At 32.8% G+C, this 27,022-nt stretch overlaps 3 protein-coding genes across 3 annotated transcripts; 1 reads left to right on the top strand and 2 right to left on the bottom strand.

Moving 5' to 3' along the window:
- Positions 1–16,837: 16,837 nt before the first annotated feature.
- On the bottom strand, positions 16,838–18,019 carry LOC145800213 (disease resistance protein At4g27190-like). Its single transcript, XM_082889868.1, has one exon. It carries the CDS (start codon positions 18,017–18,019, stop codon positions 16,838–16,840), a length of 1,182 nt encoding a protein of 393 aa, XP_082745994.1.
- An 18-nt stretch (positions 18,020–18,037) lies between these two features.
- LOC145800212 (disease resistance protein UNI-like) lies at positions 18,038–18,592 on the bottom strand. The gene has a single exon (XM_082889867.1). The coding sequence runs from the start codon at positions 18,590–18,592 to the stop codon at positions 18,038–18,040; it is 555 nt and encodes a 184-aa protein (XP_082745993.1).
- Positions 18,593–23,294: 4,702 nt separating this feature from the next.
- LOC114304601 (hydroxyproline O-arabinosyltransferase PLENTY-like) lies at positions 23,295–26,512 on the top strand. Its single transcript, XM_082889866.1, has 4 exons — positions 23,295–23,572; positions 23,860–24,044; positions 25,192–25,243; positions 26,427–26,512. The coding sequence occupies exons 1-4, from the start codon at positions 23,509–23,511 to the stop codon at positions 26,510–26,512; spliced, it is 387 nt and encodes a 128-aa protein (XP_082745992.1). The 5' UTR covers positions 23,295–23,508.
- The last annotated feature ends 510 nt before the right edge of the window (positions 26,513–27,022 follow it).

The following is a 27,022-nucleotide window of genomic DNA, read 5'->3' as shown; positions in this document are numbered from 1 at the left end:
AAAGTAGAATGGTCAGACTCAATATGGTACAAGAGCTTGTATGGAATCTGAAAATAAATTTTATAGTACGGTAGTCTATCATCAGGAAAAACTGTAGTAAAGCAGTGGTTCAAGACAAAAATTAAATAGAGAAATTGCCTTTTCTATTTAAATTTTACACATCCAACTCTCTCCCCCCAACATCTGTTAGACAGTTACCATCTCATTCTGAAAGTATTATAAAAAAAAGAAAAGAAAAATTACACAGGTTTCCCTAAATTTTGCTACTCCCACCTAATTTTTTGATAAGTTGTGTATATAAAAAATTTATTTATAAATCTTTTTTATTTTTTTTAATATCATAGTTAAGACTATAGTTTGTTTCATTTTTTTCCCGAAGAAGGTTCAAGAAGATCCAAAAAGTCATATTGTCACAATATCACGAGTAATAATATAAAATTATGGACTGTAGAAAATCAAAAAAAAAAATTATGCGTTTTGAATGGAGAATTTGAGTAGGAATAAATCAGTAAGATTAAATAGACTTAAAAATCTTTGATAGTATATCAAATTAGGGTAACATTTTTATTCGGTTGGCAAAACTAATTGAACGTGTGGAGATATATTTTCTGAGTATCAACACGTGGCAAGGTGATGTCGACGTGTCAGCCAAGGTGCCACGTGTCCTGGTCATGACGCCGAGGTGATCTCGGCAAGGCCGAGGTTATCTCCGAAGCTATCGGAATCCGAGATAAGCGGATAAAGGACAAGAGTCCTAGAATAAAGAGGGAACTCAACCTAGATATGGATAAGAGTCCTAAATTGGGAGAAGACTTCAGTTTATATTAAGATAAGACTCTTAGAGAGTTTATCCTAATCTTACTGGGAGTCCAAGATTAGCACTAATCCTGAGTCCATAGAAGTTAGGCTTCTATTGGGACTAAGTTTATGTTGGCTATAAAATAGAGGCACCCCCATGGGTCTAAGGTATGCTTTTGATACTCAAGCTTGTGAGTTTAGCACTTGATTTATCTTTGAGAGATATACTGGCTTGGTCGTCGGAGTGTCCTCGGGTGGACGAACCACCGCCAGAATCTTCTCTTTCTGTTGCAGGTTAGTCAGGTGCCATCTATTTTGCCGGTGCTCTCCAACTGATTACTAAGCGAGCAGTGTGGTCAGAAAATCACCCACAGTGCTGTTAGCCTTCTAGGCCCATCATGAGGCCAACTTCAATGATCTAAGCCATTCCTATCGAAGCCTATTGAGAAAATCATCATTGTAAAATATCAAATTGTTTGGACAACTATAATTACATGGTTAGATCACATTTGTTTATATACTGTATATTATTTTAAAGACAAATACAATATAATAATGTAACTATAATATTCAAATCAATTTGATTTTTTATAAAGATAATCTTCTCAACTTGTCATAATTTTAACAATACGACAAACAACCTCTGATAGAAATACCATAGGGCACACTTTATACATCAGACAAAATTAACACAAATTACGGAGTGCATGGCATGAAAATTGGACAAGATGGGTATTGATTGACTAATTGGACATCTCAAACTGTTCAAATCAAGTGGGAGTTATGATCAAATCAGGGTGGGAATTAACACAATTTATCATCTCATATTATCAACATATTAGTTTAATAAAGAACACTCGGGTCAATCATTTAAGTTTAAAATTAAAATCTTGGGAGGCAATTGTCTCAAATTTTTTTTATTTTTTTATTTTTTTATTTTTTTTTTATTTTATCCATAGTGATAACAACAATTTGAAATATCATATAATATTTACTTATTTATTCACAAATCTGTCATTTTGCCCACGTACTATCTATTTGTCCAATTATTGTTCATTAATAAACTAGAATAGAGAACTGCAAGAATTGATGTTTACAAATTTATTTACCTAATAAATCTTTGTTTGTTCCTCCCCCAAAAAAATAACAATAATAATAAATCTTTGTTAAAAAATTTGAAAGAGTGGTTGGGCTAGGTAGGGCGCCGGCCTACGTTTATCACAAGTCCCACTTTGGTAATTTAAGGAGTTGTTTAAGATAATTTAAATAAATATATTTTTTGATTTTTTTTATAAAAAAATGTACAGAAAAGTAGAGAGATGAGATGACCCAAATAAGTGCACACTTATCTTAATAAAGTGCACTTATTTAGTTTACTAGTGGGTGGCACACGCAGTGCGCATGCAATTCATATAAGTAAACATAAAAACAAATAATAATGAAATTAATATCATAATATGTATATTGTCTAAATGATAATAGTGCTGTTAATGAAACTGTAACAACCCTCATACTGTTTACCGATTAATGACTGATTGATTACCGATAAACATCGATTACCGTTAAACTGAACTGATTATGACTGATAATTGGACTGGTTAAAGTACTGAACTGACTGACTGAAATTTGGAACTGAATTGACTGAGTATGTATGTTAATCTGTATTCTATCTGTTTGATTGTTTCTTTGATCTGTTCACGTTTTATGTTTAAACTGCTAATTGAAGGCCTTATCGGCGGCCGAACCGGGAATTGATTGATGTTCCATGACCCTCATAATTAATGTGATTTTATGGTATATTTATCTGAAAACTGAGTAGGTATGATTAAATTAGATTAGAATAAGCTAATTAAAGAGCTAGGCTTATCTACCATCTTGCCATTGCTAGTGGGCCCCTTAGTATATCATACTAGAGCCTTGTACTCATTGAAACAAACATTTTCCTCAGCCTTTTCTTGCTCTAGCCAACCAAGAGAGGGAGAGAGTGAGAGAACTTGTCTTCCATCTTGAGTTTTGCTTGCTAATTGAAGAACTTGAAGGTTGAGTGCCTAATTGAACCTCTAGACTTGCATTCAAGGAACCTAGGTATGAATTTCATCTTTTTGATTTTGAGTTTGAACTAATTCTTGGATGGTCCATGTTAAATTGTAGAGCTAAGCCATGTTTTAGTTCATACATGTTGTTATAGAGCTCATTTCATGCTTGCATGTTTGAATTAATGAGTTTTGAGTTGAATTCATGGTAAAATGATGCATGCATGTTCATAATTTTGTAATGGTCCATGTTTTCAACTTGTTTTTGGATCAATTGGCTCCTTAGAGCATCAAATTGGAACTTCAAAATGATTTGAATCCATGCATGTTTGCATGTTCATATTGTTCATGAAATTGGTTTGAAATTGAGTTTGAATTAAACACCCTTGGGCCTTGATTACTCAAAAATGAGCTTTGAATCATGATATTCTATATGGTTACAAGTGTTTTCTGGAAATTCAGCCCAAGAGGATCGGTTTTGATGCTTTTGAACTTGGTTTTTGGCTTGGAGGTGCAATCTAGGTTTTCCAGATTTTGCACTTCCGCTCGAGCGGGGTAAGTTCCGCTCGAGCGTGGAATCCGAGCATCCAGTATCTCTGCACTGTTTTACAGACCGCTCGAGCGGAGGATTGGGCGCTCGAGCGGAGTCATGTGTCTCAAGCTCGAGCGGGCGTCGAGCGTCCGTCGAGCGGAGATTTCACCCATCCAGTACTTTTACAGTACGCTCGAGCGGGAAAGTTGACGCTCGAGCGTGTACCTTTGTTGCATGTCCGCTCGAGCGGGTAAACCTGCGCTCGAGCGGGACTCTGTTTTTCTGAATATTCTAAAACTGTTTTCTGATCACATCTTTGCATCCGCATCCCATTCTAGGCATTCTTAGACCTAGTTTTAGACATCTTGTTGAGGATATAGATGTAGAACACACCAAGGCAAATTAGAGATTAAGTTATGATATTTCCCAACTGTGTAGCTTAGTGTGTGTTCAACCTGTGAACTGTGTAAGGTTGGCGACTGGGGAGGCACGCTCTAGCATACTGTAGCCCAAACTCTGTGAGTAACAATTGTGTAAAGATATGTTCAAATGATTATCTTCTGAATACTGAACTGAACTGTTTACCGAACTGATATTGTTTACTGAATGAATGTATGTCCTATATTCTAAACTGTATTGTGGCATCTTTGGCATCTACTGTTACTGTTACTGTTACTGTTACAGAGATCTCTGTCGGTTCCCTCGTGGAACCACTACTGTTTACTGATTGATGGCCATCATTACTGTTCGGTCTTTAAGACCTATTGTTTACTGCTATGCTAATGGATGTACCGCATATGACTGAATAACTGTTCTGACTGAAAGACTGAAGTATTGTTTAATGAACTGATTTCATTACTGTAAGGACATTTCATTCATAACCCCTTTACGCATTATGTTATTCACTGGGCTTTAGCTCACTGTTTATATATATATGTAGGTGCTCAGCTGCCAGATCGGAGCTAGGAGCGTGGGTTAGACTCCAGTTTTGTTAAGCCAGCCTTTGTGCCTCACTGCGAGGTTCCGAGTTGCCATGCTATGGCTTTGGGGTGTTTTGTTTTTCCCCCGTCTGTCTCCACACTGTTTGGATTACTGTATAGACTGTCAGCTACTAACTGTACTGTTATCAAGGGATTAAGTCCCTATACTGTGTGACTGTAAATTTTGTATAGGCTGTACTGTTTGTCTGTATGAATGCATGAGAAAAATTTTTTTGGCATACAGACTGTCACAGCTCAATAGACATTATTCATTTACTGTATTGGCTTCCGCCGGGCCCTGAACTCTGTTTTACTGTACTACTGTTAAGCAGGCCTTCGGTAATCTCGGATTACTGGCCGGTTACGGTGCTAAACCCATAGGGCCGGGTTTGGGTCGTGACAGAAACCTAAGATCTTGGCTTCAAATTTTGCTCACATCTTTGAATAATTTATTTTTATTTTGTGATAGGAGAAACCACCATACTATTAAACACCAAATCATGTCCTCACATATATAATATTTAGTTTATGTCAAATGCTGCCTAAATAGTTTTTTTTTTTTAATTATTATAAAAGTCTGTGTATAGATCATAAAATATAATAATAATAAACTAATCATATTAATTTGATAATTAAAACAATATGATTTTATCAACTTTGTCTTCAAAAAATGGATTCAAAAAATTGGACGATCTTCCATTATTTTGAACATAAATATGATAAAATTATATTATTATGATTATCATGTCAATATGATTTTCTTATTGATAATTTATGCACAAATCTTACAAAATAAATTATTTAGATTATCGAAATATCTAAATCGTTTATTTTGTAGGGCATTTTGTGTAAATCTCCCAAGCAAAAAATATTATTTCAATCTGATAATTGTAACATGTTCAATTTATCATGTTTGTCACCCCCCCAAAAAAATTGTTGGTCAATTTTCAAAAACACACGTTTGCCATCCACTTTTCTTTGTCGGAATTGATAATTGATTAACAGTGAATGCTATATTTTAAAGTTCATTAATGTACCTTTCCATCCAAGAGATGGAGTTGAGATGAGGTTGGAAAGTCTGCCTTTGTTGCTCTAGCTTGCGCTGAAATGCTGACGGGAGTATTTTCATTTGGGGACAGTTGATTATATGTAGTGTTTTCAACAACGATCCCTCAAACATATAATTCAGCCTCAAAGCAAAAACTCCTATGGTTTGGCAAATCACTGAGTTTAAGACTACTCAGTTGAGGGAACATGATCATATTTGTTATCACTGCATCATCTGCATTTGGTTCATTTCCAATGATTGATTCCATCATACTACATTCAGTTACCTCTATTTCTCGTAGTTTCACAAGAAGTTTGGCTAGAGAGTGTGAGAATAGATTTCTCAAACTATCACAATCATTTACTATTAAGGATCTTAGATTCTGAAAGTCTTGAATTCCTGGTGAATTGTCTTTCCAAACATGTGTCAACTTTCGTAGATGGCTTAGTTCCACCTTTTTTTAATGAAGGGAGTGCCATATCTTCTATGCCATCTTCCCAAACAACTCTGAAAAATCTAGAAATCCCCTAGATGTTGATTTGTGATTATGTATCAAATTTAAGCAGAATAAAACAATCCCAATCAAACAATCAAGACAAAGAGACACAACAATTTTAACGTGAAAAAAACCACAATTGGACACCTCCAATTGTGATCAAAAAACCACGGGCAACAGCCACAAGAACAATCCACTAAGAAGATTTAAAGGAATTACACAGGTATACTCTCCATTACCTAGCGAATCCACAACGCCTAATTGAACCAACCTTTATGTGCCTCTTCCAACCCCATCTTCACCACAGAATTGTCTTTCTGATGAGCCACTCTGGATTCCACCACAACTTCAGGCTCGAATTCTTCAGAATACACAACTGAAGAACAACACTCTCTTTTGTAGAACAAAACACAACCTTTGATGTACTCTATTTAGAACATGAGTTGAAGACTCTATCAAAACATCAAAGAAAAACTAGCAAAATCTCTCCAGATATAAACCTTAAGATCCAAAAATAAGATCTGGAGAAGTCCCCCTAGTGTTGGGAGAAAACCAATTATTTATAGAAAACCAAAGCAATCCTAATTTCAGAAGAAAACCAACTCTTTAATCAAATCTGGAAATCTGGGATCGCGCGGTCCGCTCGAGCGCCCTTTTCCCCGCTCGAGCGGAGACTTCAAATTCTGTGATTTCATACAGGCTCTACGCTCGAGCGTCGGTTTTGCCGCTCGAGCGGCAAATCACACTATCCAGTACTTTTGCAGGCGACTGCAGAGATGCTGAGAGCTTCCAATCCCAGCTCGATCCCCGTCATAATCAGCGAAGTGGCAATCTTGAAAGCTTTATCATCACAAACTTCTCTGAAATGCTTGATTCGGGTTGGATTCGCATCTAACAACTCATAGCCTCACTGAAATAAAAATGCGAAATAAAATTACAACTCAAAGGAGTTTTGTCAAACGGGATTGCCAAGAAATAAAACCTAACAAACTCCTTCAAGGTCAAAGGTTACTCCAATAGATCGACAGACCTCCACTTCAAGTACTTCAAGATTTTGCATGCCCTTAATTGAATTGGATGGGAAAAGAATATTTGAGAGCTTAGGACACCATTTAACTGTCATCTCTCTTAGTTTAGCTTGAAGGTTCCCACGCCAAATCTCTATCAGATTCTCCATTCAAGAGATGGCCAATTTTTCAATGGTACTCAATTTAACCTGCCAGTCCATTTACATGGTTACAAACATAATTAAGCACAACAAACTTATTCCATTTAACATCATCTATTTAGTTTTCAAATTAATATACTTCATATTTGAATAATTAAATGTAAAATAGTTTTTACAAATCTATTACAATAGATTTTTGGGTAAATTATGCAGATGGTCCCTTTAATTTACACAATGTATCAATTTAGTCCTTGTTGTTTTAATTTGCTGGATTTTGTCCCTTAATTTAATCGATTGTGTTATATTGGTCCAATAAATAACAATTGTTAGGTTCGTAGACGGAAAAGTTGTCACGTGCTCAAATGATATGTTAATTTGGTCCTTATAGTTTACACGATGCATCAATTTGGTATTTATTATTTTAATTTGCTCGATTTTGACAGAGACCAAATTAGCACATCGTTTGAGTTTCCATCCACCAAACCTAATGTTCGTTATTTATTGGACTAATATAACACAATCCGTTAAATTAATAGGCAAAATCTAGCAAATTAAAATAACAAAAAATAAATTGACACGTCGTGTAAACTATAGGGACCATTTACATTATTTATCCTAAATTTTTAGATCCTTGAGCTAAAAAGTTCAACCCATTTCATTTGATTCTTTAATTTACCATATATAAAAATACACACTAAATATTTTTTGGCATGCTGTAGGGTGATCAAGATGATGGGGAGTCAAATTAGTTACTAGATAATGAGATATAAGGATTCTCATCATGGTTGTTAGAATCTTAATCCATAAGATCTTACGATTCAACAATTTCAATTGGGCTAAATGATTTGAATTGCACTAGGATCTTAAATTTAGTAAGATAAGTAAGCACAATCCTTATCATAAAATTGTGTAGAATCGCACTATGATCCCGATTCTACAACAATCCCAATTCTACCAATTTTTTTCTTCTTATTATTTATTTCTTATATGTATGTATATCTATATATGACATTTGATTATAAACACATTTCACATGTCTCCTCTAATTTATGTTAACTTTCAAGACGTATTATATATTAAATTTAGGGTAAATTATGACAATAGTTTCTATAGTTTTGTTGTTGTATTATTTTGGTTCTTACAATTTTGATTGGCTCGATTTTGATCCTAATTTTATGACTTTGTTTCATTTTTGTCCAATTGATTACAACTCTTAGTTTTATTTTTTATTTTATCAAATATATTCATATAAGTGGCATGTGTCATAGTTTTGAGAATAGAATTATAAACTTACTCAACTCAGTACGTCAATCTCAATCAATTAAGTGATTATCTTCTGTCAAAAACAATAACAACATTGTCAATTGGACCAAATTGATACAAAATTTAAAATTAAGGATCAAAATTAAGTCAATTGAAATATAGGGACCAAAATGACACAAGAGGCAAAATGCCAGGATCACTAATGTAATTTGTTATTAAATTTATCATTTTTCTTTAATGATTTCAAAATTGTGTGACATACATTATCGTTATCAATAATTTTTAATTTTAATTTTTATTGAAAGTAGAATCTTCCAAAAGACATCTTCCAAAGAGATCACCAAAAAACAAAAAAAATAAAAAATAAAAAACAAAAAACTTAATATTTAAAAAAAATGGAGATTACCGAACAAATGAGATTACCAAATGAATCAATTCCTTCATTTTCAATCTTTTAAAATTTCTTTAAATCACAAAAGGGGACGAACATTGATTGTACGGAATGCATCAATTCCTTTCTCGGCACAAAATTCTTTACTTTATGTTCTCTTATTCCAATGATGCTGTGAGTCTCAAGATAAATCAGCCCACAAAATGATATGCTTACAAATAGAACATTCAGGCATCCATGTAATCATTGCAAATTTAACTACTCAAAACAGGAAAGAAACGTTTACCTTGTTTTGTGAAGCATTAATTTCCACACAAATGCAATTTCACTATTGGTTGTATTTTGAGGTATTTTTAGAACTTAGCTGAAATTTACTATAGCATCACACCCAACACAATCACCATAATTAGAAATACTGAAAGCATCATCTGAATATATATATATATATATATATAGGGTCATGCTACATCCCCCTAAAAAACATCCCCCTAATCCCCCTAATTTCCATATTAAGTAAAAAAAAAAAAAAAAAGGAAAAAGTTGCCAAAAATGGAAATTAGGGGGATTGGGGGTGAGGTTTTTAGGGCTACAAATCATTTCCCATATATATATATATATATATATCTATATAATAAAGTAAGATGTTTTTGAATTTTTCCTACACACATTTGTCCTACTAGGACATTTGGATGGCTCAAATCTATTCAAATTGTAAAACAACGGTTGAGATATATTTTTCAAAAAATATCTTATATGTACATTTTCTATTTTCCCGCTTCTCTCTCTTACTTTTTTTTTTCTCACACATTTTTCTATGATCCCGCCTTCATCTCTTTTTTCTTTTTATTTTTTTATTTTCTCCCATTTTTATTTTTCTCACTATTTGTTTTTTTTTATTTTCTCATTTTTGTTCACTTATTTTTATTCATATTATATGGAAAAGCCTGTGATCCCATAATTAGGAGTCAGATATTACTATGTGTAATATAGATTAAATTAATAAATTTTATGGTCCACAAATTAAATGAATTTTGACAATTAATTATTATTTTTAAATATATTGAATACCTGATAGACTTCATAAGTTTAGACCTCATATGAATCTTCAACATATTTTAATAAAGCAGGACAATTTTTGAATCTTCAACATATTTTTGTCCTATTAGGACATTTGGATGGCTCAGATCTGTTCAAATTATATAACAATGGCTGAGATATATTTTCTAAAAAATGTTCTACATATACATTTTATACTTTCCTACTTCTTTCTCTCTTACTTTTTCCTTTTCTCACACCCATCCTGCCATGATCCCATGATCCCGCCTTCCTCTCTCTCTCTTTTTTTTATTTTTTTTTATTTTTTTATTTTTTTATTTTCTCCCGTTTTTATTTTTCTCTCTATTTGTTTATTTTTATTATTTTCTTCTTTTTGTTCAATATATTTTGCATGTATGCATGCCCGTAATACACTAGGACATTACGAGCATACATACAATTTTCATATAATTATATAAGCAAAAGCAGTATTGTATGTATGTCAGTGGAAATTGTATGTATGCTAGGCACATCTATCTATCTAACTATATATTATATAAGCAAAACTGAGTTTTTGTGAGAAATTTTGTGAGAACTCCAAAATTTTATAATAAATTTGTGATTTTATCAAATTAAAAAATAAATTTAAATAGTGTTGGGATTATAATTATATTATAATCTTAATATTATTTACACCGTGTCTTCAGGCACGGGCATACACTAATATATCTATATAATAAAATAGGATGGTTTTTGAATTTGTCTTATACACATTTGTCCTACTAGAACATTTGGGCAGTTCAGATCTATTCAAATTATAAAACAACGGCTGCGATATATTTTTCAAAAAATATCCTACATGTATATTTTTTATTTTTCCGCTTCTCTCTCTTACTTTTTCTTTTTCTCACTCATCTTTCCATTATCTCATGATCCCACATTCCTCTCTCTTTTCTTTTTATTTTTTTTATTCTGTCCCGTTTTTATTTTTCTCTATATTTGTTTTTTTTTTCTTCTTTTTGTTCAATATATTTTACACATATTTCTATATAATGCTTGTATGCCGGTAATACACTAGGGCATTACGGGCATACATACAATTTCCATATAATTATATAAGCAAAAGTAATATTGAATGTATGTCCGTAAAAATTGTATGTATGCTAGGCACATCTTTCTATCTAGCTATTTATTATATAAGCAAAATCGAGTTTTCGTGAAGAGTTTTGTGAGAACTCCAAAATTTTATAATAAATTTGTGATTTTATCAAATTAAAAAAGAAATTTAAATAGTATTGGGATTACAATTATATTCTAATCCTAACATTATTTACGCTGTGTCTTCAGGCACGGACATACGCTAGTATATATATATATATATATGTGAAGGCATACATTTGATTAGGGAATCTTCATACTCCAATTTAAAGTACCTCTTACAGCACGGCATCAGAAGATTCAACCTTCACTTTTGGTGTATCGTTTAAATGAAAGTCTTCATCACAACGGCTTTGATCTAGCTTATCTAAAAACAAATTATACCTGCCAAGAATATTGCATACGAAGCTACAATAACAGTACAAAACAAGAATAATTGTATATGGATTATGCTCTTTAGTGAACGATGAAGTATCTTTCAACTTAGAGAAAAGCTTGGGACCCCCACTGGGGAGACCCCAGCGCCCCCGGTGGGTGTTGATTGGCCAATTTTTTATTTTTTATTTATTATTTATTTATTTACTTATTATTTTTCTTCTTCAATCACTAATCCCACGTGTGTGTGGCGGTGGTGGGGGTGGGAGGAGAGTGGGGGTCTCAATCAACTCTCTAATACATACATATCCATTGCATTGCATATATTACTTGACACATGTATTTAAATTTTTTTTTATTTTTATTTTTGGTGTACTCATATGTATCTACAATGTATCTAAGTCGTATCGCATCTCAGTCTAAATAATATTTTCTTCTACTACAGAGACAAAATTCGTTACAGTAGACTTCTTTTTTATTTTTAATTTTATGCTTAGCATGATTTTAAAATTAAGCTATAATTTGTAAGTTATTTAATATAATGACATTTAATTTTGATTTATACTTTTACTTTTGGCATCAAATGTTAATTGTAGGTTGGATCTTAACAAATTAACCCTTCAATCAATTTTTGAATTGCTACAAATTAAAAATAAATATTTTTTTTTTATAAACATATCAAGCTGTACCTGTATTCTAGTTTTTTATTATTTTTATTTTACCGTATCAACGTACCCGTATTATACTAGTATCAGTACTTATATCCATACACGTGCTTCATAATTGAGCAATAAGGATAAAATACAAACCAGTAGGGCGACCAAAAGCCTTAACCATACTTCAGTTGTTTGGTGGAAAGATCATCTTCTGTAGGATTGTATAAAAAGGAAGTAAAGAATAGCAAACAGAATTAAATAAGCAATCTGAGGACCAGCGAGGAGGCAATGAGTAGAAAAAACATCAACTCTTTACCGTGACAAAAGAAGCAAAGAATAGCCAACAGAGTTAAATAAGCAATCCGAGAACCAGTGAGGAAGCAATGAGCAAAGAAAACATCAACTCGCCGACGTCAATACCACAATGTGTGAAAATCTCAAATCCTAAACAACCTTTCGTTTAAATATATAGTGGACCAAAAAAATTGATTGGAAAAAATAAGTTCAGTTCTGACTCAACTAAGTCCTGCTCATTTTTTGGATCTTCCATTAAAAATAAAATAAATAAATAAATAAAACTAAGCTTTCCATGGAGAAAAACAAGTTACTAGCAAGATGCAACAGTGAGAGGTAGGCTAACCCTATCCAAAAAGTAATATCCTCCCATATTTGCCAATTCGAAAAGTTAATGTAAAAACTGCAATGGCCCTGCCACAAAGTGATCTTGAAACATTTTTAAGCATAGCTAAAAAAGGGATATCAGTGTTCGTTCCAAAATGCCAAATATCCATATATGAAATCCAAGGTCGGGGCAAACAAGTGCAGAGATGAGGGAAGAAGAGAAGTTAGCTCTCAAGTATCTAATGAAGTGGCTCATCCTGGCAACAGTTTTATTCAAATTTTGTATCTCCAATAAGTTAAATCATCCATCTAATTTTTTCATTCAATCAGAAATTAGCTTGAGTTTCTTCTAGTAAAAGTAGGAGGTGGCACGACACCATAAAGCAAGAAGGTGAAGATCCATCCTCCCATTGCCAAACTAATTAACACCGCTTACCATACACTAGATATAATTAACCTTTCGTATGCCAAGCATCTTTAGAAGGGTATTTCCTGAAAAAGATAATAAGATCAATAACACCTGTTTGGCCAATATGAACTTACAAATAACAATTCTCTTACCACTTTGCATAGACGATGCTTTGGGTAGTGCTGGAAGTGTGGCAGCTGCAATTAGCACACCACGGATTTCATAGCTTCTACTATAAATCCGACAAGAATACTAAAAGCCTTCTTTTTCAAATTAATTATAATAAATATGAGAGTCTACTATATATCACAACCTTGGAATACTTCTTACAATCTTAGTCTTGTTCATCATACATAACTATAGAACCGGAAAATTAACAGGAAGAAACACGCAATCAAAGGGAAAATTTCTAGTCACAGAAGATTCAGGAAGTAGATAAGTTAACTACAAGGAAAATAAAATTCAGAATTGTCAATTTGGAGAAAAACTACTTAAACATTTAATTATTACCTGGTGATGCAACTGGTGCTCCCATTAATAGATTCCACCAAAATAGCAAATCAAACCCAAAGAACCACTAACCTAAAACAGGAAAAGATTCACTAAATTGAAAGGGTGACCAGTAACAGACCTCGAAGAGAGAAATCCTTGGGGCTTATTTGACAAAGATTACAAACATTGTGGGATTAGCTTACTGCAAATTTAAAATGCTGCATAATTCAAGGCTTGCAAGTTGGTAATCAGGCTTTGCTCCTGCAAGCAAGGCACATAACTCTCCATGGCATTGCTACAAGCTGTCTGGTTACTTATCACATTTCCACATTCTTTGGTAACATTTCGCATGTCGGGGAGAACCAGTGGGCAGACTAGGCAAGGTGGTAAATGATTTAAAACGAAAAGAAGATAAATGAGTTATCCGTTGGTGTTGGTATTCCCGAATAAACTTAGAACAGATATTAATAATAAAGCAGCAATTAATGAATGATTTTAGATTTTAGAGATCATGCGGGTAGAACCAATGCTTATATATCATTACAACAAAGGCAGAATGAAAACAATGCCTTTTATTTTCTTGTATCGTTTCTCTCTTCACAAAAAGTTGCAATTACTTATATATCATTACAACTAAACTAGCCTTCCCAACCAATACGAAACAGAACTCTTAATGAAATTCTCTTTTCTTTTCTTCTTTTCATCTGCAAATGCATACCTTTGCTTTCACTGCAACTAGAAAGTCCTCTAAGCACACTATTCATAGAAGAAGGATCAACATTAGCAGTCAGCCACTGAAAGACAATACTTTTACAATCATCAATCATGGTGAACTGTTCAGACAAGACATGAGGCCCATGCAAACTTGAATTACCATAATCCTTCAAAGCAATTTCTCTTGCAGCATCTGATATAGCATTCTGGAAAACTTGGTTGCAACACTCATTGACCTCGTCAATTTTTCCACAAGCAACTAGAAGTGTAGGAGAATTCATTAGTTGAGGTTTGATGGACTAACTGAGCCTGCAGGATCTGCTCAACAACCAACTGGCAGTGCTTGGCATGAGTTGCATTCAAAGCAAGCTTCCAGAATATTTGCTCAACTGCCCTATAAGAATTAATAGGGTGGCAACAAATTTTAGGGCAACATACACATTGGCCAGGTACGGAGCAAATGAAGTCCAACAATTAGTGTGCATAGTCCTGAAAAATAAATGCAACATCAATCTGCTTACTACATACAGCAGTTTCAGCTAAAGAGAAATGTTTAAAAGTGAAGTGTTTCAATAGCAGACATTTACTAAGCAGATTTTGTACATTACTAGTTAAGGACAATTTGATCATTTTACACAAGTTCACTTATCACTTCATAATTATTCATTGTGCACCAAGTAACACACAAGAACGATGCCCAACATGCACCCAATGGATTGAAGAAGGATAAGTTGGGCATAAAAACAGAAAAACTTTAAATTCCCAATTTAAGTACATGCCCAATTCCAACAATGATAGAGACCACTAATTTTAGAACTCTAAAATAACACTAATGACATGGTACTCAATAAAAAAAGAAAAAAAATAAAACACCAAGGTCAAAACATCAAATTATTCATGGTAGAGCCCACTGCCACATCATTAGTGGCAGCACTAATTAGTGCTCTCACTCATTTTCCTTAAAGTTATACTATTTGTTAATTATTTTTTATACAAATGTAATCCGATCCAGTGGCACTTGGTGTTTGATCAAGCTAATACGTTGTTTTTTAAAATAGAATTTTCCATATAGAACAACATGGCCTTATATGATCCTCTCACTTCAATGCAAAGCCCACCATTGCGGTTTGGTTCAAGATTGTAAAAATACAATTATCACATCATTTTATATGAATTTTATACATAATAATTCTGTTGGTAAATTTTATTTATTTTTATTTGGTACGAATAAAGATATATAAATACAAATATGTATGTAAACACACAATTTATATTGAATATGGCATAAAAGTGACACAGACAATCTTATTACCCAATTATGAAAAAATTTAAAACTCAAATAGAGATTTAATAGTAAATAAAATGAAAAGTGGTTCACAAATTAGCAATTAATTAAGCTCTTAAATAAGAAAAGCATACCTTATCGTTGAAGAGGGGTTGAATGATGGGATCACAATTACTCCATGTATCTGAAGCAGGACAGAGACGCTTCAATTTTGGCATATTCCCCAGTCTCAAGGAACTCAGTCGTGGCAGCTGAATTGCATTCATAGCTTTGCAGATAGCAGTCAAACTTGGCAGCGATTCAAGATCCAATTTCTCTAGTTTAGGAAACTCGATTTTATCTGTTGCTATTGCTGCTATTTCATGCTCTCCTCCTTCACTCGAAACAATTTCTTCCATCATAGGACACTTCATTATCGTAAGGTACTGCAGTTGCACCAGATCTCTAGCCATGGAAAGTGAGAACATACTTTCCAGTTTATCACAAAAACTCACTACTACAGACGTCAGGCTGCCGAGCCATACAAGTTGGGTGGGACCCTTCCACAAATTTGTCAGTTCAGGCAAGATTTCTATTTTCAACACTTTCAATGCACTGAAAGCCTTGTTCAGTAGTCGGCATTCATGACTAGTAATCCCTTTGAAATTATGTAGCCTATGAAGATGCAGAAACTCTAACATAGGGAAAGCACTCTGTGGAACCCCATCTGCTGTTTTGATGAGGTATTCCAAATCATACAAGTATCGTAGCCTCAACTTCATTAAGCATTCAAAACCATCTTCGCCGACCAAATCACAGAGAATTTTCAAACCTTTTACACTTGAGTTTAAAGTCAGAACTTCAGTGCTTTTCAACAGAAAATTAAGCCTCGTTTCAATAATGTCACTCATGTTTTCAACTCCAAGCTGCAACAGATTTGATAATGAAGAACAACCGAAAGAGATGTAATAGCCAAAGGGAATGTCAACACGTATATTGAACTTTTTTAACTTCTCAATGACCAAACCTCTCGGCCAGAAGGAAATGCGTACTAGAGCAATATCCAAAGCCACCAAATTGGGCAAGGACGCCAGCTCATCGATAATTGCTTTAGCACCTTTTTTGTTTTTTTCTAAACAAACTTTCGAAAATAGACCCAACATACAGCTCTTCTAGCTTTGATAAGCTTGACAAAACCCCTGGGTAAATGCTTTCCACTACACATCCCAACAAATCAAGTACCTTCAAGTGAGCAAGGTGACCTATTATTTCTTTCGGCAATTCCTTGATATAAGAGCCGCCAAACCTCAAAATTTCCAGATTCTCTAATGCTCCGATAACAGAGATATCATGATGGATAAGTTGGCAACGAAAAATTGACAAGGTTCGGAGGTTGGTCAAGCATCAAAGTGATGTCGGCAATGAGCCATACATATCGGATAAAGCTAGCACTTTAAGTTCTTTCATTCCTTGGTAAAAACTATCTTGGCTCTCTTGTACTTTGACTTCATATGGAAATCCAGCATTGCAATCTAGCTTTAGAAGATGGAGATTTGGAAATTCTAAATTACCAGGAAGCCCATGCGTACCATCAACTTTTAATGAAATTATAGCATTTTTTTCGAGTCGGCCTTTCTTGGGCCATTCTTTCAATACTTCATCACATCTCACGACAATCGAATGCTCCTCCCTAGATGCAATTGATATAGCCACATCACGTATGACATCATGCATTTTGATACACTCTACATTTTCACTTTCCATCAATAAATAGCAAGTTTTCAAGTCTTCAACTATGGAATATACGCTGTCCCTTGCTTGGTGCACACTATCAATGCGCTCAAACAACTCTATCCCAATTGCATATCTAACGAGATCTTCAATTGGAATAGCAAAATCTTCTGGATATAAAGAACATAGCAAAAAGCATTTCTTGGCTTCCTTACTTTCTAAGAAATTGTAACTCAACTCCAAAGACTTAAACACCTTTTCATACACTCCCTTGATGTTATTAACTATAGACTTCTGTAATTGTTCAAGAGCAGAACCCCATGAAGGCTTGCCTTTACCTTTGAGTGCCCTCCCAACTGTAACAATAGCAATGGGCAGACCTCCACATTCCTTCGCAACTGCCATCTGCGTCAACTGTAAATTAGTTGGGTGACTTGTACCTTTGTCAGAAATTCCAGCCATCTCCTTCAAGAGACTCCATGCTTCTTCTTCATGTAAGACACCAACTTTGAAATTCTTCTGTGTGTCCATGCCGTTGCATACATCTTCACTTCTTGAAGTCATCACAATTTTGCAACCCTTGTGATTATCTCCAAATGGAATTCCTATGTCATTCAATTCCGGTCTCTTCCAAACATCATCCAATATTACAAGGATTCTTCCTGCCTTCAATATTCTTGATCCTAGTTCCCCTGCTCTGGCAAATAAATTGTTTCCCCCAGATAATTCAAAACCCAATATTTTGGCTATCTCACCTTGAATATTAATCAAATTTGGGTTTTGGGACACTACTACCATCACAATTTTATCAAACATCTTCTTTTCTTCCGCTTTCTTGGCAACTTCTTTCACCATAGTTGTTTTACCAACCCCTCACATCCCACATATCCCAATCACATAGATACTATCATCGGTCAGTGCCTCCATAACTCCATTCATAATTGATCTTCTAGATTCAAACCCCTTAAAACCTCCAGTGAATGCAAATGTTGTCCCCCCAGAAGGTACAACTGTAGGATAGGACATTGTAGAGAAAACTCCTTCTCCACGTAGCTCTTCCACACTTTGAGTTTTCTTTGTAGCTTTTCTGCTCAAGGAATAGCGTGACTTCAAATTTGGACACCACCCATTCAGACACCCTTTGTTTGCTTTCACTTCAACCTCGAGGAATTTCTTAGCCTCTTCGTTGAGGTCGTTCACTGTTTTCAACCACCGTTCGACACCTGGTGCAATAGTTTCTCTCTTTGCCTCTGCTTCTTCAACTGATTTTTGTACTCCAAATCTTTTATCTTCCAGCTTTTGGACCTGCTTCTCCAGATTCTTAATGTTTCTGTCATAGAAAATCAAATAACAAAACTGGCGGCCAACTGGGGCAACCAGATATTCTCCAATCTTCATTACAACAGGAAGAACATAGTTCACAACCATTTCTCTCCCGTTTTTCTTCCGAGGATAGTGAAACTTAAAATGTAAAAGAGTAGAACACAACAAAGGGATTTTCTACAACAATCGAAATGGAAATGAGGAAACTGAGCTTTGCAAATCAAAATAAAACGAAGAGAGTAATGCTATTTTGCAGAGGATGTGAAGACTGGAAAGGAACACTTATATGATACTGGGCAAAATCAAAAGGGAACACAGATTTTTTTTTTATTTATTTTTTTCTCTCTGAGAAGAAGGGTTGAATATAGGGAATTATATTGTGATATAATTGGACAAGAAAGGGGAGCTTTTGTACTATAACAAAAACAGAAACCGAGAAAGGGAGCTTTGTAAAATGAAAACGGAACACACGACAGAATATTTATTCTGATAATTGTTCAACAAGAGTTCTGATAGAGTTGTAGTAAAGAAGATAATAAAACTCTCTAAAATCAAAAAGGGATACACAGTTTTTTTTTTTTTTTTTTTTTTTTTTTTTTTTGGTATGCAACACTTGAACACAACAAAATTGAAGGCAGAAAGTACGGTGTTTTTTTTCTTTTTTTTGGGGATAAGAAGCAATGATAAAAAAAGAGTAATAGTGTATGATTGAAGAAGGAAATGAAGAAAGAAAAACCTTTTTTGAGATTTTGCAGCGTCTCTTACAGATAACTCGGCGGCAGTGAAGAGTAAAGCTTTTCAGGAAGGAAAAGAGCAGAAGAAATCAAATAGAAGCACTGTATCAAAAGCCAAACAATGAACCTGATAATAGGGGGTTTGTTTGACTTTGGGAAATTCGATTATGCACACCTGTTATGGTATGTATTTTAAGTTATACTATTTTTTATTTTTTTTAAGTAAAGATCTTATTTTAGTTATACTTGATGTGTTATTTGGTTGCGATTATTATTATGTTTTTATTTTAGTTATATCGTAGAACGTATGAAATTATACTATTTTTTTTTGTTATAAGATGCATATATATAAACTAAAATTTATTTTGTTCTTAAACTATTGAATATATTAAATATCTAAAATATTTAATTCAAATATATTCGGTCTGATTTGGTGCCAAAATTTTCATAGTTTCGTTTAATTTTAAAATTTATGAAATCATAAGTAATGGTTGTCTTGGTTTAATCCTAAACTGAACCAATACGAACCATGCGCATTCCTAGTTTTGATATCCAAACAGTTCATTTTGTAAAGTTCTCAATTTATTTCATCCATGCAAAAAATTAGTCAGATTTAATAATCATAACCTTTTCATTTAATTGTATTTATCTTCAAAAAAATAAATGATAAATATATTTTTTAAAATAGACTATTCATTTTTTAGAAACAAAAATAATAAAACTAAAATGTTATTATCATCGAATCGAAATAATTTTTTTTATGTATGATATACGTTAAGAGTCTTACAAAATGAATGGTTTGAATCATTGAAATAAAATTTGTAATGGATCCCATGGGGCTTTTAATTTTTGTCATGTTAATATATAAATATGAAAGAAATCCAATCCTTTTAAAGTAAAGTTTCATTCCATTTATTAATGAACTCCTAAAATTTGAATACAAAAGTGAGTAAAGACTTCACAATCTTGTTAGAGAAGTATTAAATAATTTTGAGTGATGCTATAAAATAAAAAATAAATAATTAGAAACATTCACTACAAGAAAAAGCATTTTTGCCGACCATTTTTAGCTACCAAAACTAATTTAGTCGCTAAAAGTCACGGAATTGGCTACCAAAAATAATATTAGTCGGCAAAAGTCAACTTTTTAGCTACTAATTTTTTTTAGTAGGGGAATGTTGATTATTGGCTACTAAAAAAAATTTAGTAGCTAAAGATATTACAATTGGCGACTAAAACAATTTTTAGTAGCTAAACATATGACAATTGGCGACTAAATAAAAATTTTAGTAGCCGTAGAGGTACCTTTCGGCTACTAAATTGTTTGGTAGCCGAATGAAAATAAAAAAATTAATTTTTAATCTTTCCCGACCAAACTTTTGGTCGCCAAATGTTAAGTTTCGGCAACAAAATTCTTTTTAGTCGCCAAAGGCCTACTTTTGGCTACCAAATTTTTTGGTAGCCGAATGAAAATAAAAAAATTAATTTTTAATCTTTGCCGACCAAAATTTTGGTCGCCAAATGTTAAGTTTCGGCGACAAAATTCCTTTTAGTCGCCAAAGACCTACTTTTGGCTACTACATTTTTTGGTAGCCGAATGAAAATAAAAAAATTAACAAAATAGTTATTTTATTTTATTAATAACAATATCATTAGTCTCCACTTGAAAATTTGACTAAACAAAATAGTTATTTTATTTTATTTTTATTTTATTTTATTTTATTTTATTTTATTTTTATTTTTATTTTTATTTTTAGGTTGTACACCCACCATCCAAAATTATTAATATCTTATTTTATTTTTTATTATCTAAAAATATTAATTTTTTTAAAAAAATAATTATTAAAATAATATGAATTTCTTATTTTGTCCTTTTTTTAAATCCATTAATAATACAAACAGAACAATTATGACAATTGATATTTCTAAAAAAATATACTATCAAAAGGTAATTTTGAAAAATTAATATTTTTAAAATGTAATAATTGTATTATAAAAAAAATTAAATTCTAAAAATAGACTATTATTTTTAATAATTGTAATAATTGGGCCCTCACGCGAAAGGTATGCTAAAATGGGCAACTTGTTATTGGCTGTTTGTCGATAGTTTTACATTGCAAAAATTTAAAGGCATATTTACAGGTCAGTCTGATGAATTTAATTTTTAATAATAAATTTATTATTTTTAAAAAGTACAATTAAACTATTTATAGTTTTTACATCATCATATTTCAATAACACTAATAAATTAAGAATAAATCAAAATTCACAAATAAAAGACAAAATATCCCAATTATTTATCATTTTAATAAATTTTTCAATATTATTACCAGTACTAATGAAATAATCATTTTACAGACACAAAACATATATTTAAAAAGTTTTTAAAAAATTTAATTATCAAAACGAGGGCTAAGTGTGTAAAAAAAATTCACAATTGACTTATGAGTAAATAAATCTGATTTGTAAGACTTATTTTTAAATTTATACTTTCTAAATATTTCTAAATTTTGTAATTTTTTTTCACAAACTGAGTCATAAAACTCCAATAAAGTAAAAGTATAAACAATAAATAAAATTAAAAAATATTAATTTAACAAGCCTGATCTATTTTTCACATCTCTAAAAAAATTAGCAGCAAATATTTTCACAAAATTTTTATCTTAATTTGAAATTCCCTCTCAAATTGGGATTCCCCCCAAAATTTTGCCCTAACCCTTCTCCGTTTCTCATCTCACTCTCACACACACAACTCCTTCTCATTCCTCACTACAAGAAAAGTGGGTATATGAGACGGAACTATTTGCGACGGCACACTTGCTCGCTCATCACTCTGTCTCTTTGTCGCTCATCACTCTGTCTCTTTCTCTGTCTCTCTATCTCTTTTCTCTATTCGTCTCTCACTCATATCTCTCTCTCACCACCCATCTTCTCTACCACATTTACCACTACTGCAAATGCCACTAATTTTTAATCTCCCTTCTCTCTATCTCGCTCATCTCTTTTCTCTCTCTGTCTCTCTCGTTCATCTCTCTTTTCTCTCTCTCTGTCTCTCTCACTCATTTCTCTTCTCTCTATCTCTCTATTTTTCTATTCTCTCTCTCGTTCATCTCTTTTCGCTCTCTTTCTATATATCTCTCTCATCTCTTGTTTCTCTCTATTTTTCTATATGTCTCTCTCTATCTCTTTCTCTCTCTGTCTCTCTGTCTCTCTCTCTATATATATCTCTTTCTCTCTTTATCTCTCTCTCACTTATCACTCTTCTCTCTTTCTTTCTCTCTCTGTGTCTGTTTGTTTCTCTCACTCTTCTCTCTCTCTCTCACTTATCACTCTTCTCTCTTTCTTTCTCTCTGTGTCTATTTTTTATTTTTTATTGACTATAGAAAATTAATTTTTATGTTAGTGGAAAATATTTCTCATTAAAATATATATTACCCCTATTTCTACAAAATAAAAAATAATAATATTTTTTTTCACTAAAATAAAAATGAAACAAATAAATTTTCAATCTTAATAACTAAAAAAAAATTTTAAAAAAAATCATTAACCACAAAAAAATATATATTTTAACAAAAAATAAATTTATTTAATTATTTTTTTATTTTTATTTTTATTTTTCAGTCCCGCCCTTTTATTTTTTTCCATTCCCGCTCCCCCCTTTATTTTTTTCCCATTCCCCCCCCTCAAAAAAAAAAAAAACCCTAATCTCACCCAGTCTGTCTCTCGCTCACTCTCTAGTCTGAGCTCATGAAACCCTCTCACCGATCTCTTCCTCGCTCTCTCACATGCACCCGAGCAATGCTGGAAACCCTCTCTCTGTTCGAATCGCACCACCGGAAGCCCTCTCTCTTCGTTCGTTTTGCTTCACTGATGTGGCACCACCGAAAGCGCTCTTCTCCATCCATTTCGCACCAGGTATCTTCTTTTCTATATATATATATATGTACACTCTTTGTGAATAAAGATTTGTATACGATTTCCCTCAATTTTTTTGTGATTTCCAATTGGATAAATTGTTGAATACGATTTGTTCCTACTTTGTTTTGAGGTTGTGGCATGCTGGTATGCTCTGATTTGAGGTTGTGGTTTGATTGATTAGCTGCTGTGAGGCTTGGTGGTTATCTCTGTTGTTGTTGGTGTTACTTGGTTTTATGTAGAAAATGGGAATGCAACTGGTTGGTCTCCATATGCCAAGTTTGGCAAAGGATTTACAAATACTTGATCAGTTACAACAATCAGAATGTATCTGCATCAGTCATAAATAAGTTCAGCTTGAGATTTTACATAATGCAGAAAACATTCCCAAACAAATGGAGCATTATTGGAGGGGCAAAAAAGGAGAAGAAGAAAGGTCAGCCTTGACAATTATCACTACTATATTACTTTTTAATGATTCAATCACAACAAGAATCAGCAGATTTTGCTTTCATTCTTACATGAGGAGCATTTAAAATTCCTTAGGTGCTTCTTATGTGAAGAAAATTATTAGAATCAGACCAAATTACTAGTTAAAGCAACATTAGAATATAAGCTACTCTACCTTTTTGATAATTACTGGAGAATTACCTATTGGTTCAATTTTAGAAACCAGTCCCTTTTCTTTGGGTTAATATTTCCTTATAATTTTTTCATTCTCAGCCACAGATGCACCTTACAGCAAGTGGCAGTGCCAGATCATGTATTATTGGTATAAGAAGGTTAAAGCCATGCCAGGTTCTGATATGGGAGGATTCACTAGGGTTTTGCATTCAGGAAATCCAGACAATTTGATGGAGGAGATTCCAACTTTTGTGGTTGACCCTTTTCCAGACGGGCTGGACTGGGTAAGAGTCTTTTTTTTGTCAGTACTTAGGACTTGCTATTATACATTCTGTAGTTTTTTTAGTAACTGTTATTACTTTTTTTAGATGTGGTTTGAATTTTATAAGTTCAAAATGAAATGAGCCCGATTTTAAATGCTTCCAGTGAGTTTTTGTTTATATGGAGATGATGTTATTGCTTTCTAGTGGTCTTATATTGTGTTTTTGGTTAACGGAAATACTAGGTTGTGGTACCTACAATCTCAAACTAATTTAGATTGGGCCTTTTCCTGTGTTCTCTTTTTCTCATCCACAACCTCATAACTAAAAATATTTCTTTGGGATATAGTTTTTATTGAAACTCAAAAGCACTTTTAATAACTCTGTAATTTAAAGATTTTAAGGGATATACCAATTGAATTCTAGATTGAAATTTGAGAGATCTCACACTTCTTGAAATGATTAGCTATAAAAGACCTCTACTTCTTTCACTCAAATGGGTGTCCAACCAAACTGAATAGGACATACAATTTTATAAATTTTGTCCATCCAGCAAACAATATTTGATTTGCAGATCCATAATGGGGGGTAAGGTTGTATATCCAGACCCTACTTTAGTGGGAGTTTTGTACACTGGGTTCATCCATAATGTGAGATCATCCAGCACCACATTTGAATTACTTTATATATATATATATTTACAAATAGCATTATGAATGTTTTTAAGCCCAGATCTGTGCTTAATCTTTTCATGTGTGTGTTATTCTTGGGTATTATAGAATAATTTCATATTATCTGATTTTCAATTTTTCTTGTTGCTGGTGTTATGTTAACTGTGTTCAGTATTTCACCATGACTCAAACCAAATAATGCTAAGTTATAAATTTGAATGCACTTTTAATTTCATGTGCACTTTTTATTACATATATTAACATTAACAACCCAATGAGTAATGGTTACCAGTTTTCAATAATATTTGTGCTCGACAGTAAATATGTAATAAAAAATTGAAAAAATATATGAACCTAGTTACAACAAATGTTGGCCAACAACAATTCCCCCCAAAATCATTCTAAGAGTAAATATTCTACAAGAAAATTATTTTTACAGATTGTCTTTTTTTTTTTTTTTCGTAGGAGTTTGATTTGTAGTTTTTTTGGATAATTCCCAGATTCTGTTACCACACCCGCCTCTTTATTGCCGGAAACTGCCGTACGTACCTTGTTGAGGTCGAGAAGTTGCCCAAGCCCGTCGCTTCTTGCACCATGCCCACTCTTCCAGGTTTTCATTTATTTTTTTACGGATTAGTAATGCCATTTGCTTCATTCATCTGGGTTTTAGTATTTTGTTGGGTTCATTATCTATGGTCTATTATTATTTAGAAAATTTAGATCATAAACTCTGAATTTGGATCATTGGTTTAGGTGATTGTTTGTTTGATATGTGGATTGTTAAATTTTTTGCCCACCAAGTGTTTGATTCTATGCTCAAGTGACAAATTTATCAGAAACAATTGGAACATGGAGTGTTTGAATCTGTTTCAATCTGCTTTCACAATTGAACATGGTCACCAATATATGTACACCATTGTAACTCTGTTACAGAGTATTGTGATTTTATTGAGAGATAGACATTAATAGCAAATCAAACCACTGCATAATTAGCCAAGCCCCATGGAACATGGTCATCAAAAATTTGGATATAATCTCACCATTGTGTTTGTTTGTATGCATTTATTGATGAGATATGTTGTGGTTAAATTCTCATTCGTTGATGAATCCCCATATATTTTATTCATATTTAGTTGGAACTAGGTGGATTGAAGACAATTTTATGCTCTAACTCACTCAGATTCTTGTACTTATTTGAATGTGTCGGTTAGTTTAATCATATGAAAAGAAGTCAATTTTGGGCATTCTGCATATTGAAGACCCATTTCTACTACTTGGTCTAAACTTGAGCACATCGAATTCAACAAGCTGCTGTGAGAGCTTGACTGAGTCCATTTTAGACAATTTTAATAATTTAAATTATTTATTATGCAAGGCTCATTGACTACTATTAAAAAAAATTACGTTAATCGAATATTTGTAGTAATATGGTCAAATGATATATATTTTTTAGTTATGCGTTAATGATTTTGATTGCTAAGTTATGCTTGAGAAAATACCAAATTTTGTTGCATCTTAGATTAATGATTGGTAGTTGTGGATTTACTTATAGATCACTTAATGATTTTTAGCCTCCTACTATATTTGATTTTTAGCTTCCTACTATATTTGAAGGTGCGATTATTACAATGTTTGATAAGACGTGGGCAATGGGTGTATTGGAAAATGTTCTTGCATCTTTCCATTCCATTTCTTGATTTTCTGATTGCATTACTACATTTGCTTTATTTTGCAGCTGGTGTCTTCAGAAAGAAAGGTACCAAACTATATGAAGCAAGCTTGAAGGATGAGAAGCGTTTACATCAATGGCTTCATTGTTAAATTAAGCAAGTGTTTTAGTAAATAAATTTAATTTTCCCATCATGTTTACACTTTCAAAATATTCTGTAAATGACATTTGATGTAGAATTTTCCCATCATGTGTTTGTATGGAATTATTATTTTGGGTTGGATAATTTAGATTTGTATGGAATTTGATGTTAAAAGATCAAATTTTTGTATTGTTGAAACGAAATATAAATAGATATATGTATTATTTTGTTTAAATACAGGGTGCAGGTTGCACGAAATAAATACAGGCTGTGAAGAAATTAATTATAATAAAAAAAACACTAAATAAAGTTTTTGGCAATTAAATGTTTAGTAGCGAAAAAAAAAAAAAGAAGTGAATTTGTTAGTGACTAACCAATTGGTAGCCAAAAAGGAAATCAATATTTTTAGTGACTAAATATTTGGTAGCCATAAAGAATCCAAAGATTTTTGGTGACTAAAAATTTAGTAGGTAAAAATAAATGAAGACTTTCGGCTACCAAATGGTTAGTAGCCAAAAGT

This window comes from Camellia sinensis, chromosome 10 (assembly GCF_055761805.1).
Source record: "Camellia sinensis isolate YWXY chromosome 10, ASM5576180v1, whole genome shotgun sequence".
NCBI classification, from domain to species: domain Eukaryota; kingdom Viridiplantae; phylum Streptophyta; class Magnoliopsida; order Ericales; family Theaceae; genus Camellia; species Camellia sinensis.
The sequence above is the reverse complement of the archived record's forward strand: the minus strand, read 5'-3'. Positions and strand labels throughout refer to the sequence as shown.

What these genes read in the sequence shown, in the direction of transcription:
- LOC145800213 (XM_082889868.1), bottom strand. Translation starts at nt 18,019, where the DNA reads ATGGTGAAAGAAGTTGCCAAGAAAGCGGAAGAAAAGAAGATGTTTGAT.
- LOC145800212 (XM_082889867.1), bottom strand. Translation starts at nt 18,592, where the DNA reads ATGGTTGTGAACTATGTTCTTCCTGTTGTAATGAAGATTGGAGAATAT.
- LOC114304601 (XM_082889866.1), top strand. Translation starts at nt 23,509, where the DNA reads ATGCAGAAAACATTCCCAAACAAATGGAGCATTATTGGAGGGGCAAAA. An exon ending in TTCCAGACGGGCTGGACTGG is followed by an intron (nt 24,045 to 25,191) that starts GTAAGAGTCTTT and finishes GATAATTCCCAG; the next exon opens with ATTCTGTTACCACACCCGCC. An exon ending in GAAACTGCCGTACGTACCTT is followed by an intron (nt 25,244 to 26,426) that starts GTTGAGGTCGAG and finishes TTTATTTTGCAG; the next exon opens with CTGGTGTCTTCAGAAAGAAA.